Source organism: Nelumbo nucifera, chromosome 3, assembly GCF_055504915.1.
Source record: "Nelumbo nucifera cultivar China Antique chromosome 3, China Antique-T2T, whole genome shotgun sequence".
NCBI lineage: Eukaryota > Viridiplantae > Streptophyta > Magnoliopsida > Proteales > Nelumbonaceae > Nelumbo > Nelumbo nucifera.
This window is the reverse complement of record NC_142651.1, coordinates 104,394,868-104,410,365: the sequence shown is the minus strand read 5'-3', so window position 1 is coordinate 104,410,365 and position 15,498 is coordinate 104,394,868. Positions and strand designations below refer to the sequence as shown.

At 44.5% G+C, this 15,498-nt stretch overlaps 1 protein-coding gene across 1 annotated transcript; it reads right to left on the bottom strand.

Annotated features, from left to right (window-relative positions):
* Positions 1-221: 221 nt before the first annotated feature.
* On the bottom strand, positions 222-4,466 carry LOC104599053 (exopolygalacturonase-like). The gene is made up of 4 exons (XM_010261420.2): positions 4,122-4,466; positions 2,606-2,920; positions 1,074-1,363; positions 222-975 (listed from the first exon to the last, which is right to left on the bottom strand). The coding sequence occupies exons 1-4, from the start codon at positions 4,335-4,337 to the stop codon at positions 501-503; spliced, it is 1,296 nt and encodes a 431-aa protein (XP_010259722.2). The 5' UTR covers positions 4,338-4,466; the 3' UTR covers positions 222-500.
* Between the last annotated feature and the right edge of the window lie 11,032 nt (positions 4,467-15,498).

Genomic DNA, 15,498 nt, shown 5'->3' with positions numbered 1-15,498 from the left:
AGCTAATAAGCTTACTTTGGTCAACTATAGTTATTGTTGACTTGGCAAGCGACCCGTCGACCCAATTGAACTATTAATCCGCAGGACCCGTCGACCCAACTGATCAGGAAAAATGAATCAACCTTCGGGTTGATTTTTAAAACACTGATAACAATTAGTAGTAATTCCGTAAAGGGATGAATGATGAATTGTTAATTATAAAAACAACTTGACCATCCAACTTTTAAGTTTGGCAAAAACGAAAAAGAAATCTTAATTCCATATGATTATTCATTAGGGAATATAATTCTCTTCCTAGAATTTCAATATATATCATAAATGATTGTTAGAGGTGAATTCATATATAAGTGGCATCGATCCAGTACTGGTATTCCTCAGTCTGTTTTGTAATACAACAATGACGCTTCTTAGTTCTTACCTAATCGGCGGTGGTATCTCGAATTAATGGAGCTTACCAAGGGAAAGCGGAATTCTTCAATGAATCCGCAGAGGCAGAGCAACTACCTGCTGCTAGTGCAAGGCTCTGGAACCTGTACTCCCCCGAAGCTTATTTTGGCATTAGAACATACGGCGGAGGGAGTAGTGGAATCCGTCGTCGGTGCTATAGGCACCAAGTTGATGTCGAACAGTTGAAGACCTTCGCAGGGCACGGCTGAGCTGCAGTTGATCTTGACTGCAACATCTGAGGCTGAGGTGCCTCTGATGTTCTGGAAAAAGACGTTGCTAATCTTTACATTGGAGGGCTCTTTGTTAGTGCAGGAAGATGTTGAAGCACAGTATTGCTGATTGATGATGATGGGGCGACTAACATTCTCCATGATGATGTCCTGAAACACAATGTTTGAAGCTTGGCTCGGCGGTGATCCAGGCCAGGTTTTAATCCTCAGGCCATTGTCTGTGTTTACCAGAGTGCAGTTCTTCACGGTGATCCCATTTACGTCCTGCTCGTCTGGGTACTTGCCAAGGCTTCCGACGCTGTATATAAGGAAGGAATTAAAACAAGATGAGCTCAGAGACTGATCAGACTTTAGAGTTGGTTGCTTAAAAGCCATGCATTAATGGCGCCGGAGTACCTAATGCCATGTCCTGGTCCGCAGGTGACCTTGGAGATGGTGACATTGTTGGATCCCTGGCCGATGGAGATGCAGTCATCTCCGGTGCCGATGACAGCTTTAGATATGGACACACCAAAGGAGCGGCTGATGTGGATGCCATCCGTGTTGGGGCTATCTTCAGGGGCAACGATGTCGACGCTGCGCACCTTGATGTTTTTGCCATTCGTAATCCCGATGTGGAACGATTTGCTGTTGATGGACTTGATCCGCCGAATGATTGCATTGCTCACTGAGCTTAATTTGATAGACTGCACCAAGTGATCTACAGCATTCAAACCATATGCAACTATATATATTATATTGATGATCATCTATTTGTTTGTATTTTGGCCTGATTTAGATTTTTTTTTCGTATTTTTTATGATAACCAATACTCTCTTAATACTCTCTTGGAGGGTGGGTAAGTTATTTTTTTCAGATTTATGTGGGGAATAGGAAAAGTGATACTTTCCACCTTGGAGGAAAATTGCCAATACTTGAATGGGACAAAAATGTCCCTTATAATAATGGATTTTTATGATTAAAATGGTCATTATGTCGTTTATATGGGAAATAAAAGAACATGGGTAAATGCACTTACCCGGGTAAGTCTTTCCTGAGAAGCACTTACCTGGGTAAATGCATTTAATTGGGTATGAATGGGGCCTTAGGGTAAAATATAAAAACCTTTCTTGAGGTTTCTGACAATTATAAAACCTCCCATGAGGTTCCATTTTAACAAATACCTCCTCTAGTTTGAAAAAAATCTACACTTACCTCCCTTCTATTATTGTCTCAGTTCATCATCACAAAAAAATAAAAAACATTATTGTCTTCATAATAGAGACTTTGAAGTTGCAAAATTTTCCTTACTACTTGTTAGGAAATCTTTCGATATAATCAAAATGCCAGATTTGCTGTTCTAAACTTTCAACCATAATGATTTTACAAAATTAAATCATTTTACTCTTTAATCTGACCTATGGATTTTCTTAGTTAAAAAGTAAAAGTTTTTTGGAGTATTTTGATAAACCTCCATCTGGATTGATAGATATAAAGGTAAAATGGATATTTTCAAAAAATTAATGCATTAGGCCAACTTTCTAGCAGGAAAAATGATGAAAGGGAAGTAACTGCAAGATTTTTCCAAATTACAGGGAAGTTTTTGTTAAAATGAAACTTTAGGGGAGCTTTTATAATTTACTCTTATCTTTATCGAATAATATTGCCACTGAAAATACTCAACTAACTTAGAAATACTTGTCTAAATAAACTCACTTACTCAGATAAAGAAAAATGAAAATAGTCTTTTCTTATATAATTGTTTTATATTTTTAACTTTTTAAATAATTAATAATTATTTATATTTTATATACTATTTTTAATAAATTTTTATGATAAAAAATAAAGTAATTAATTTCAATTAAAATTATTTATCAAACTGATAAAACCAATCAAACCGAAGTGCATGCAATTTATAAATAATTTAAGATGTGTGTTTAATTTATTACCGTGGGAAGAAGCTGGCAGTAGGCGTTGCTACTGCAGTCGTTGTATTGCCAGACGGCTTGGCCTTGGCCATCGAATGTCCCTCCTCCCGTAAGAATCACGCCATCTAATTTTTCAAACGAGACCCATTCAGGAGATGGATATTCACTGATATCGTCTGTTGCTTTCACTGTTCCCTTCACTTGAACAATTATGGGATCTGGGCTGTTGCATGGACCTTGAAATATCACCGGCCCAATTCGATATATCCCCTCTGGGATCAAAACTCTTGCCTGATCCTTCGAATTGCATGCTGCAACCCATGTTCTCATAAATGCCTGCATCCACACACCATTTCATTTATCCTCAATTCATCCTTTATTTCATAAAAATGTTAAAAAACACACTCCCACAGTCCCACAAATACCCCTTGATTACCCTTTTACTCTTAAGTCGGGTGACAAAAATGCATTAAATTATCAAAATGTTCATCTAAATTTTTCTTATTTTCTTTTTTGCCCTTTTCTCTTAAACCTTAATTGATCAAAAATACCTTCATTTTCTCTAAATGAAATCAGCTAAAATAACAATAACATTTCATTGGCATAAAAAAAAATTCTTTTTTATTTTTAAATTTTTGATTCATTCCACTTGCAATCATCTTAAAATATAAAAAGTAGTCACTCCTTTATCCAGTAAATCAAGAAAAACCAAGCAAAATCATAAATTTAGATCTATCAAAAAGAAACTTTTACCATTTTATTTGAATATTATTAAATCCGTCCAAAAATCTACAAGGATCTATTGGAGCAACCTAGTAGGTGTTTGGCATCGGTGTTGGAACATCACACCGTTTTCTCGTAAAAATGGTGCTTACTTTTTGTTTGGAATAATTGTTGCCACATAGGTTGTTTCCTGAGAAAATAGCACTGGTTTTGTTTGGTACCAGTGCTGGCAGCAACGTTTTCAACATAGTCTATATTATCCAACATCCAAGATGATGCCACATTGATGCCACATCATTGCATTGTTGGCAACAATGCACCATTTTCTTAGAAAACATTAAATTTGGCGTTGCTCCAGATTACACTTTCCTGATTTCCAAGGCATGGTATGGAGCAATGTTTTTTTTTTTCCTGAAAAACGGCACCAAACAAAAGGGCGTTGTTTGAAGCACCGCTTTCTCTGATGTGGTGCCTAGGTGGCACTGTTTTCTCAGAAAATGGCATCGATGCCAAACACCGCCTTAGAGGGCTTCAATGTTATAATTAATAAATTAATTGAATCATAAATCATTCAAATAAAAAGGAAAAAAATAATTTGAGAATTTAAAAATATTAATGAGTTGAATGAAAATCTCTTTTGAAGCTAAAACTTAAAAGTTAAGGGGGTGTTTGTCGCAAATGAAGTTTAACGGGGGTATCTATCACTCAACCTACAGTAGTGGGGTCTTTAATTTTCTTTTTTTTTTAATTGCAATGAATGAAAGAAAAAAAAAATTGAATCCTTAATTTAAACTCCATCATCGTTTTCATGTACCTGGGTATTGTCCTTCCTGCCATCAGGCTTAGCTCCGAAGAGTTTTACGTTAAAAATTATACCACGAGGTTTTGCAGCGCCACCGCTGCCGGAACGAAAACCTCGGCCACTTTCACGGATCATTTGCAGATATCCACCATTGGCTACGCATAATTCCAAAGCTATAAAAAACAGGAGAAATAAAGCTCGCAGAGCGGCTGCTGTTCTAATCTTCATTGCTTTCTTTCTTTATTGATGCTGTAAAAATCGGATGAACAGCTCAGCTTTTTCTTCTCTGATTCCTCCTTCCCCTGTTTTCGTAAGAGGCGCCCACGCTTTGGATTTGCGGGGAAGGAGTGCTGGATCCATGTTCAAATATTTATACGTAATTTTTACTGCAGCGAAAATAAAAAAAATGAACTCTGTGATTGCCAAAGAATCCGGGTCCTCAAATTATGGACGCATTAGTCCTTCCATTCGCCTCTGTGATTATAAAAGTTTGAATTTGGCTTACGTTCAACCGGATTAATTGCGTGTCCGTCCATGAAGAGTTCTACGACTCTTGTGTCCTTATTTAGAGGATCAAAAATAAACTCCAAAACCGATTCTTGTGCTGCCAAAAAATCCGGGTCTAATGCTAATATTTAACAAACAGAGTTATGCACATTAGAGTTTTGTGCCACCTCTGTTCAACCAGGAGAAGAGAGTTTTCTAAAATAATTTGTTCTACATTGAGAGTACAAGTGGTAAAGCCCTTCTGTTTGAGCAGAAAATGGGTACCGATCGACATGCCATTGCCATTGTCGTAATGAGTAAAAGATTTTACCTACAATCTTTTTTCCTTTTTTTCTTTCCTTCATCGTTCTCTGTTTTAGGGTCTGGATTTCATGTTCTATCCGACTGGGTTTCTTGAGAAACAGAGAAGTATAATCAACTACCAAGCGATCGATAACACTACAAGATGGATTTTTCAGGTATACTATACTAGTTCTGCACCCAATTCTCTGTCTGGAGGATCCAGTAGTGGCTCTAATGTGAACAACCAGCAGCACTCTAAGCTAATAACAATTAACACCTTTCATCTTCAACTGGGCTAATAACAATTAACACCTTTCATCGAACTGTGCAACATCTTCAGCAAGAACAAGGAGGGAATGGGAATTCCAACTTCAAACGAGATTGGTGCCACTAATGCTAAGTGCCCATTAGGGAGGGCTTTCACGCAGCGCCTTTTGGCATTCCATGAGTTGAGAAACCCAGAGCTCCATGAATCTGATTTTGTTAAAATTACACTTACGCCACAGAATCCATTTTCCAGTGAAGCTATTCCACATCAATTTCTATAAAGTGACTCCATGAACGCAGCTCAACCAACGCATAAGCCCTCCCAAACGGACTCTAAAGATTATGACCCATCCTCACTATTTTAATCTTTTGGACATGTTGGTAATGTAATGTAAATGTACTAGACTTTGTACTAGACTTTATAACCTTTTATAAAAGTAGCCAGAGGTGAACATTATTCGGTTAAAACTGAATTAACAGATTGAAAATTTTGATTTCCGTTTTTTCGGTTTTGGGTAATTCGGTTTGGTTAATTTTGTTTTTAACAATTTCGGTTTTCAGATTTAGAAATTCAGTTAATTGAAAAAATTGAATTAGATAAAATTCATTATATAATATATCATATTTAATATATAATATGCTATATATTTATATAATAATATATTATATATAATGTATTATAATGAAATTAAATTTCATAAGATATATTATAGGTTATAATATAATATATTAATATATAAATCGGTTTCAGCTTTCATTTTATTATTTTGGTTTTAAAAATTTCGGTTTAAATTTCATAAACTGAATGCTCACCCCTATATAAAAGTGTATTGCCCCAAACCAGATAGCTTTTGTCCCAAGATGTCAAATGACTAATAATTCCATTATCACTCATGAGATGTTCCACTTTCTTAAACACAAATACCGAGGTATAGGCTATGTTTCCCTAAAGCTAGATATGTCTAAAGCCTATGACCATTATCTCTCCTCAGTTTCTCTGAAGGCTTTTGTCCGATGATAAAAGAATGTATTTCTACGGTCTCCTTTTCAGTCTTAATTAATAGTACTTTGGAAAGACATTTTTGTCCCTCTAGAGGCCTTTGTCAAGGAGACCCTCTTTCCTCTTATCTATTTATCTTGGCTATGGAGGGCTTGTCCCATCAAATCTTGCATGTGGAGCAGGAAGGGAAATTACAAGGCATTAAACTAAACCCTTCCTCTTCAATGATCACCCATTTATTTTTTTTGTGGATAATATTATGTTATTTCTTCGAGCCCATAGAGAAGAATTAGACAATTTGAATTAGCTTCTTCTTCAATTTAAGTCAGCTTCTAGTCAATTGATAAACTTTGAAAAATCAGGTCTCTACTGTAGTAAAAATATTCATTCAAGACACCAAAGAATGATTAGGCGACAATTACACATAGTCCCCCTCAATCGATACCTAGGTCTTCCGCTTTTTTGGGGTAGAGACAAACATGCTAAACTAAATTATGTCCTAGAAAATCATAGTTCCAAACTTAACAAATGGTGAGCTTTAGTTATTAGCCAAGTTGGGAAAAATTTTAATCCAATCTGTTTTTTAAATTGTTCCCCTCCATGTTAGACAATGTATGCCCTTAGCTCTAATTAGCTTGATGTACATTATGACATTTATTGTAAATGAATAAAGTGCATATTTGATTCATGTTATATTTGTGTGTTTCTGTATAATACCCTTAAACTGGACACTTATGAGACTTGTGTTAGTTTAGAATCTTCACAACCGTTGGATAAACATGAGGAGATTTATCCTGCAAAAGTTGACACTGATTTGTTGCAAAATGAGTTGGGGTGGCTTGTCTCAGCTGTCAGGGTGAGACCTGAGGCATATGTAGTATGGGTTTTCTTGAAACCCTGAACCAGACCAAATTCTAGCATTGCCCTGGACCATAGAGATAGATGGGCAAAATTGGAATATTACACATGATCTCTAAACTCGATTATGGTATTGCACTAGGTGTTGGATTGGGCTGTTTTTGATATGCCGATCAATGAGATCCTTGGAGGGGGTCAAAACCTGGGTATGTTGGGGTAGTCTGAGAATTCACTTGATTGAGTGATCATAGTGACAAGATCAGCCCCTTTGTCGGACAAAGTGAATGATCGGGCAATGCACTCTCTCTGATGGAAACCTAAACTGCCGACAGTTGATTTCAAATTGTTGAGATTTATTTTTGCAATATATATATATATATATATTATGGTTTCACAAAATGTTTGTAAAAAGGTTTTAATTCCCGGGATCCATGTGAGTAGAGAGTGCAACACTGTACCTTGCAACCGTGGGAGATGTCCTCTCTTGTCGGGTAGTGTTTGATCATTATGGGCTGAGAGGTTAAGTGTAAGACCATTTAGGGATAATAAACTTGATGGGATAATCTCACATCTACCCATAGTCCTTGGGCCTTCATAAGATGGCTGGACCCAAGGACCATTTAGTATAAATGTTGGACTCATTAAGAGCCCATACTGATGGACTTAGGGGTTCACTGTATTGAATAGTGAATTCGGCCTAGCCTTGTGATGTAACCGGTTCTGGTCACATATTATTTTTTGTGATGCATCAATTTTTTTTTGGCTAAGTGCCTTGTCATTTGACCAGCTCCCAGGAGAGGATGGTGGAGCTCCCTGGTGGTGAACTGCCTGGTGGTGAGCTACTTGGTGACGAACTCCCTGGTGGTGAGCTACCTGGTGACGAGCTACCTGGTGACGAGCTCCCTGGTGGTGAGCTACCTGGTGACGAGCTACTTGGTGACGAGCTCCCTGGTGGTGAGCTACCTGGTGACGAGCTACTTGGTGACGAGCTCCCTGGTGGTGAGCTACCTGGTGACGAGCTCCCTGGTAGTGAGCTACCTGGTGACGAGCTACATGGTGATGAGCTCCCTGGTGGTGAGCTGCTTGGTGACGAGCTCCCTGAGGGCTAACTGCCTCCCTGATGGCGAACTGCCCGGGGGAAAGCTATACTGAGCTCCCTGGTGGTGAGCTACCTTGGTGGACTCGTCATTTGACCTGCTCCTAGGCGGCCTATAACTCAAGAGGATGGTGGAGCACCCTGGTGTAGCGCAACCCAATTGCCCTCTGCATCAGGTGATCTCCTCTCCTTTGTAGGCGGCGGGAGCTGAGGGACCTGCGAGAACTCCATCTTTTCCTCCTCTTTGTAGGCAGCGGGAGCTGAGGAACCTGCGATAACTGAACCAGGGGGCCCGGGGGTATTTACCCGGCGGGGACTCTCCGATGCCTAAGTTAGCACTCTGATTGTCGAGAGCTTGAAGATGATATTAGAGGAATGAGAGAGCTAGAGAGCAAAGATTACTCCATATTTTCCTTCTCTTCCCTCCCCCTTGCCTTTGGGGGTGGGAGTCCTTATATAGCGGTGTCCTGTCAAATCAGGCGTGACCGCCTCTGTCTCTCTATCGTAGTCGTCGCTGTCAGAGCTGAGGCGGTGGGTGCAGGCGATTATTGCAGAGTACGGCTCTGCCAGGCAAGGCGCCGCTTGGCGAGAGATGTGGGCGCGAGTCTCCAGATTTGTGAGGTACGGTTGGCAGGTAGGAGATCTTCCTGCGATACTCCAAACTGCTCTTCTGTACCGAGCTACCCTACAAGTGGCAAGTTGCCCGGGGGAGCTATTACGAGCTCCTTGGGCTATGCCGAGCTGCTTGTAGCGAGCTCTGCCGAGCTGCCTGGCTCCTTGGTGGTGAGCCCCTTGGAGAGCTACCTAGCTCCTTGGCGAGCTCTTTGGTGAGCTACCGAGCTCCTTGGCGAGCTCCTTGGTGAGCTACCGAGCTCGTGGGGTATGCATGCCGAGTTTATAGGTGGGCGTCTTATGGGTTGCCAGGTCGGCCAGTTCGGGTCGTGTGCCAAGCTGATCCAGGTCGGCTAGGTCGGCCAGGTCGGATCTTGTGCTAGGCTGATCCAGGTCGGCTAGGTTGGCCAGGTTGGATCATGTGCCAGGTTGATCCAGGTCGGCCAGGTCGCGCAGGCTGCGCCAGGCAGTGCGCAGGCCACGTGCAGGCCGCGCACCAGGAAGCGCGCAGGCCGCGTGCAGGCCGCCTCAGGCCGGGTGGGACACCAACTTGGTAAGTTGTTGCCTAGGTGTCGCCTAGTTGTCACAAGGTGCCACGTGTCACATTTTCACTAGAGGGCCAAATCTGCCCTCATCATTTTCCCCCCACTCCCGAGTTGAGAGTAACTTAGTGAAGGGAGTATTCTTCTTTTGACCAATAAGTCGACGAGCTAGTAAGTGCCGATCCAATTCCTTAGGCCTTGGGAGTCGTTTGTATATGGCGATATGCCTGCAAGTAGCGAGCTGCCTATAAGGTGAGGAGGTCTCCGCCAGTTCATTAGTATAGCCCTTAGGCTCTGGGGGCAACTTATAGTTCACTTTTGCTGATTTTGCCCATGTTGAGGAAGCAACTGGGTATTTAGCAATAATGTGGCCCGTAGGCTTTGGGAGTGACTTGTAGTCCACTCTTCTTGACTTTGCCCATGCCGAAGAGGCGACTAGGTCTTAAGCAGTAATGTGACTCGTAGGCTTTGTCTGTGAGGTACCGAGCTACCTGTGAGGTGTCGGGCTGACCAGGTGCCGAGCTGACTAGGTGTTGAGCTGCCTGTGAGGTGTCGGGCTGACTAGGTGCCGAGCTGACCAGGTCCCGAGCTACCTGAGGTGTTAGGCTGACCGGGTGCTGAGCTACCTGTGAGGTGCTGAGATGACTAGGTGTCGAGCTACCTTAGGTGTCGGGCTGACCGGGTGCCGAGCTACCTATGAGGTGCCGAGCTACTTGAGGTGTCGGGCTGACCAGGTGCCGAGCTACCTATGATTGCACTGCATCAGCATCGTAATGCCAGTCACCCACTCCTACAAGAAGCTACTTGGAGCTCGACCTTCGGGGGCAGAACTACTAACTTTAGGTCACCAGCTCACACGGGAGCCTTGGAAGGCTCGACCAGCAAGGGTGCCTATGTAGTCTGTTGGCCACCAACTCCCGTGGAAGCCACGAAGAGCTCATCTTTGTAGAGGGGACCTTGCGGAGAGGATTGATGAGGTTTTATCTGAATTGAAAGTAAAGTTGGTAGAGCTGCTTAGTCTGCTGGCTCCCTGCATAGTCTTTGAGTTCATAAAAAAGGTAAACTATAAAGCGAGAGCTTCAATTTCTAAAAAGTGAGGACTTAGCTTTCTATGAGAAGAGGACTTAGGTTTTGTAGGATGAGAAATTAGCTTTTGTAGGATGAGAACTTAGCTTTTTGTAGCGTGTTCCCGCAGACGGCGCCAATTGATGTAACTGGTTTTGGGCATGTATCATTTTTTGTGATGTATCAATTTTTTTTTTGGCTAAGTGGCTCGTCATTTGACCTGCTCCTAAGAGAGGATGGTGGAGCTCCCTGGTGGTGAGCTACTTGGTGACGAACTCCCTGGTGGTGAGCTACCTGGTGACGAGCTCCCTGGTGGTGAGCTACCTGGTGACGAGCTCCCTGGTGGTGAGCTACCTGGTGACGAGCTAGTGACGAGCTCCCTTGTGGTGAGCTATCAGGGGACGAGCTACCTGGTGACGAGCTCCCTGGTGGTGAGCTACCTGGTGACGAGCTACTTGGAGACGAGCTCCATGGTGGTGAGCTGCTTGGTGACGAGCTCCCTGATGGCTAACTACCTCCCTGATGGCTAACTGCTTGGGGGAGAGCTATGCCGAGCTGGGGAGAGCTATGCCGAGCTGTGGAGAGCTATGCCAAGCTGAGGAGAGCTATGCTGAGCTGCCTGAGCTATGCCGAACTGGGGGGAGCTACGCTGAGCTGTAGAGAGTTATGCCGAGCTGGGGAGAGCTACGTCGAACTCCCTGATGGCGAACTACCCGGGGGAGAGCTATACTGAGCTCCCTGGTGGTGAGCTACCTTGGTGGACTTGTCATTTGACCTGCTCCTAGGCGGCCTGTAACTCAAGAGGATGGTGGAGCTCCCTCTCCTTTGTAGGCGGCGGGAGTTGAGGGACCTGCGAGAATTCCATCTTTTCCTCCTCTTTGTAGGCGGTGGGAGCTGAGGAACTTGCGAGAACTGAACCAGGGGACCTGGGGGTATTTACCAGGCGGGGACTCTCCGATGCCTAAGTTAGCAATCTGATTGTCGAGAGCTTGAAGATGATATTAGAGGAATGAGAGAGCTAGAGAGCAGGGATTACCTCCATTTTTTCCTTCTCTCCCCCTCCCCTTGCCTTTAGGGGTTGGAGTCCTTATTTAGCGGTGTCCTGTCAAATCAGGCGTGACCGCTTCTATCAACTCAGGTGCAACCGCCTCTGTCTCTCTACCCCAGTCGTCGCTGTCAGAGCTGAGGCGGCGGGTGCAAGCAACTGTTGCAGAGTACGGCTCTGCCAGGCAAGGCGCCGCCTGGCAAGAGACGTGGGCACGAGTCTCCAGATCTGTCAGGTACGGTTGTCAGGCAGGAGATATTCTTGCGATACGCCAAATCGCTCTTCTGTATCGTGCTACCCTACAAGTGGCGACCTGCCCGGGGGAGCTATGCCGAGCTCCTTGGGCTATGCCGAGTTGCTTGTGGCGAGCTCTTTGGTGAGCTACCGAGCTCCTTGGTGAGCTACCGAGCTCGTGGGGTATGCATGCCGAGTTTATAGGTGGGTGTCTTATGGGTTGCTAGGTCGGCCAGTTCGGGTCATGTGCCAGGCTGATCCAGGTTGGCTAGGTCGGCCAGGTCGGATCATGTGCCAGGCTGATCCAGGTCGGCTAGGTTGGCTAGGTTGGATCATGTGCCAGGTTGATCCAGGTCACGCAGGCTGCGCTAGGCAGTGCGCAGGCCGCGCGCCAGGAAGCGCGCATGCCGCGTGCAGGCCGCCTCAGGCCGGGTGGGACACCAACTTGGTAAGTTGTTGCCTGGGTGTCGCCTAGTTGTCACAAGGTGCCACATGTCACAATTTCACTAGAGTGCCTAATCTGCCCTCATCATTTTCCCCCCACTCCCGAGTTGAGAGTAACTTAGTGAAGGGAGTATTCTTCTTTTGGCCTATAAGTCGACGAGCTAGTAAGTGCCGATCCAATTCCTTAGGCCATGGCAGTCGTTTGTATATGGCGAGATGCCTGCAAGTAGCGAGCTGCCTATAAGGTGAGGAGGTCTCCGCCAGTTCCTTAGTATAGCCCTTAGGCTCTAGGGGCAACTTCTAGTTCACTTTTGCTGATTTTGCCCATGTTGAGGAAGCAACTGGGTATTTAGCAAACATGTGGCCCGTAGGCTTTAGGAGTGACTTGTAGTCCACTCTTCTTGACTTTGCCCATGCCGAAGAGGCGACTGGGTCTTAAGCAGTAATGTGACTCGTAGGTTTTGTCTGTGAGGTACCGAGCTACCTGTGAGGTGTCGGGCTGACCAGGTCCCGAGCTGACAAGGTGTTGAGCTGCCTGTGAGGTGTCGGGCTGACTAGGTGCCGAGCTGACCAGGTGCCGAGCTACCTGAGGTGTCGGGCTGACCGGGTGCTGAGCTACCTGTGAGGTGCCGAGATAACTAGGTGTCGAGCTACCAGAGGTGTCGGGCTGACCAGGTGCCGAGCTACCTGTGAGGTGCCGAGCTACCTGAGGTGTCGGGCTGACCAGGTGCCGAGCTACCTATGATTGCGCTGCATCAGCCTCGTAATGCCAGTCACCCACTCCTACAAGAAGCTACTAGGAGCTTGACCTTCGGGGGCAGCACTACTAACTTTAGGTCACCAGCTCACTCGGGAGCCTTGGAAGGCTCGACCAGCAAGGGTGCCTATGTAGTCTGTTGGCCGCCAACTCCCGTGGAAGCCATGAAGAGCTCATCTTTGTAGAGGGGACCTTGCAGAGAGGACTGATGATTTTTTATCTGAATTGAAAGTAAAGTTGGTAGAGCTGCTTAGTCTGCTGGCTCCCTGCATAGTCTTTGAGTTCATAAAGAAGGTAAATTATAAAGCGAGAGCTTCAATTTCTAAAAAGTGAGGACTTAGCTTTCTATGAGAAGAGGACTTTGGTTTTGTAGGATGAGAAATTAGCTTTTGTAGGATGAGAACTTAGCTTTTTGTAGCGTGTTCCCGCAGACGGCGCCAATTGATGTAACTGGTTTTGGTCATGTATCATTTTTTGTGATGTATCAATTTTTTTTTGGCTAGGTGCCTCGTCATTTGACCTGCTCCTAAGAGAGGATGGTGGAGCTCCCTGGTGGTGAGCTACTTGGTGACGAACTCCCTGGTGGTGAGCTACCTGGTGACGAGCTCCTTGGTGGTGAGCTACCTGGTGACGAGCTACTTGGTAACGAGCTCCTTGGTGGTGAGCTACCTGGTGACGAGCTCCCTGGTCTTCCTCTTTTTTGGGCTAGAGACAAACATGCTAAACTAAATTATGTCCTAGAAAATCATAGTTCCAAACTTAACAAATGGCGAGCTTTAGTTATTAGCCAAGTTGGGAGAAATTTTAATCCAATTAGTTTTTTAAATTGTTCCCCTCCATGTTAGACATTGTATGCCCTTAGCTCTAATTAGCTTGATGTACATTATGACATTTATTGTAAATGAATAAAGTGCATATTTGATTCATGTTATATTGGTGTGTTTCTGTATAACACCCTTAAACTGGACACTTATGAGACTTGTGTTAGTTTAGAATCTTCACAACCGTTGGATAAACCTGAGGAGATTTATCCTGCAAAAGCTGACACTGATTTGTTGCAAAATGGGTTGGGGTGGCTTGTCTCAGCTGTTAGGGTGAGTCCTGAGGCACATGTAGTATGAGTTTTCTTGGAACCCTGAACCAGACCAAATTCTATTATTGCCCTGGACCATGGAGATAGATGGGCAAAATTGGAATATTACACCTGATCTCTAAACTCGATTATGGTATTGCACTAGGTGTTGGATTGGGCTGTTTTTGATATGCCGATCAATGAGATCCTTAGAGGGGGTCAAAACCTGGGTATGTTGGGGTAGTCTGAGAATTCACTTGATTGAGTGATCATAGTGACAGGATCAGTCCCTTTGTCGGACAAAGTGAATGATCGGGCAATGCACTCTCTCTGATGGAAACCTAAACTGCCGGTAGTTGATTTCAAATTGTTGAAATTTATTTTTGCAATATATATATATATATATTATGGTTTCACAAAATGTTTGTAAAAAGGTTTTAATTCCCGGGATCCATGTGAGTAGAGAGTGCAACACTGTACCTTGCAACCGAGGGAGATGTCCTCTCTTGTCGGGTAGTGTTTGATCATTATGGGCTGAGAGGTTAAGTGTAAGACCATTTAGGGATAATAAACCTGATGGGATAATCTCACATCTACCCATAGTCCTTGGGCCTTCATAAGATGGCTGGACCCAAGGACCATTTAGTATAAATGTTGGACTCATTAAGAGCCCATACTGATGGACTTAGGGGTTCACTGTATTTAATAGTGAATTCGGCCTAGCCTTGTGATGTAACCGGTTCTGGTCACATATCATTTTTTGTGATGTATCAATTTTTTTTGGCTAAGTGCCTCGTCATTTGACCTGCTCCCAGGAGAGGATGGTGGAGCTCCCTGGTGGTGAACTGCCTGGTGGTGAGCTACTTGGTGACGAACTCCCTGGTGGTGAGCAACCTGGTGACGAGCTCCCTGGTGGTGAGCTACTTGGTGACGAGCTACTTGGTGACGAGCTCCCTGGTGGTGAGCTACCTGGTGACGAGCTCCCTGGTGGTGAGCTACCTGGTGACGAGCTACTTGGTGACGAGCTCCCTGGTGGTGAGCTGCTTGGTGACGAGCTCCCTGATGGCTAACTGCCTCCCTGATGGCTAACTGCTTGGGGGAGAGCTATGCCGAGCTGGGGAGAGCTATGCCAAACTCCCTGATGGCGAACTGCCCGGGGGAAAGCTATACTGAGCTCCCTGGTGGTGAGCTACTTTGGTGGACTCGTCATTTGACCTGCTCCTAGGCGGCCTATAACTCATGAGGATGGTGGAGCTCCCTGGTGTAGCACAACCCAATTGCCCTCTGCATTAGGTGATCTCCTCTCCTTTGTAGGCGGCGCGAGCTGAGGGTCCTGCGAGAACTCCATCTTTTCCTCCTCTTTGTAGGCAGCAGGAGCTGAGGAGCCTGCGATAACTGAACCAGGGGCCCGAAGGTATTTACTCGGCGGGGACTCTCCGATGCCTAAGTTAGCACTCTGATTGTCGAGAGCTTGAAGATGATATTAGAGGAATGAGAGAGCTAGAGAGCAGAGATTACCTCCATATTTTCCTTCTCTTCCCTCCCCCTTGCCTTTGGGGGTTGGAGTCCTTATATAGCGGTGTCCTGTCAAATCAGGCGTGACCGCCT

Bases quoted from the DNA above. Each gene is read 5' to 3' on its own strand.
- LOC104599053 (XM_010261420.2), bottom strand. From the start codon at position 4,337: ATGAAGATTAGAACAGCAGCCGCTCTGCGAGCTTTATTTCTCCTGTTT. The intron at 2,921-4,121 runs GTACATGAAAAC...GTGTGGATGCAG, and splicing joins GCAGGAAGGACAATACCCAG to GCATTTATGAGAACATGGGT. The intron at 976-1,073 runs GTACTCCGGCGC...CCTTATATACAG, and splicing joins GGACCAGGACATGGCATTAG to CGTCGGAAGCCTTGGCAAGT.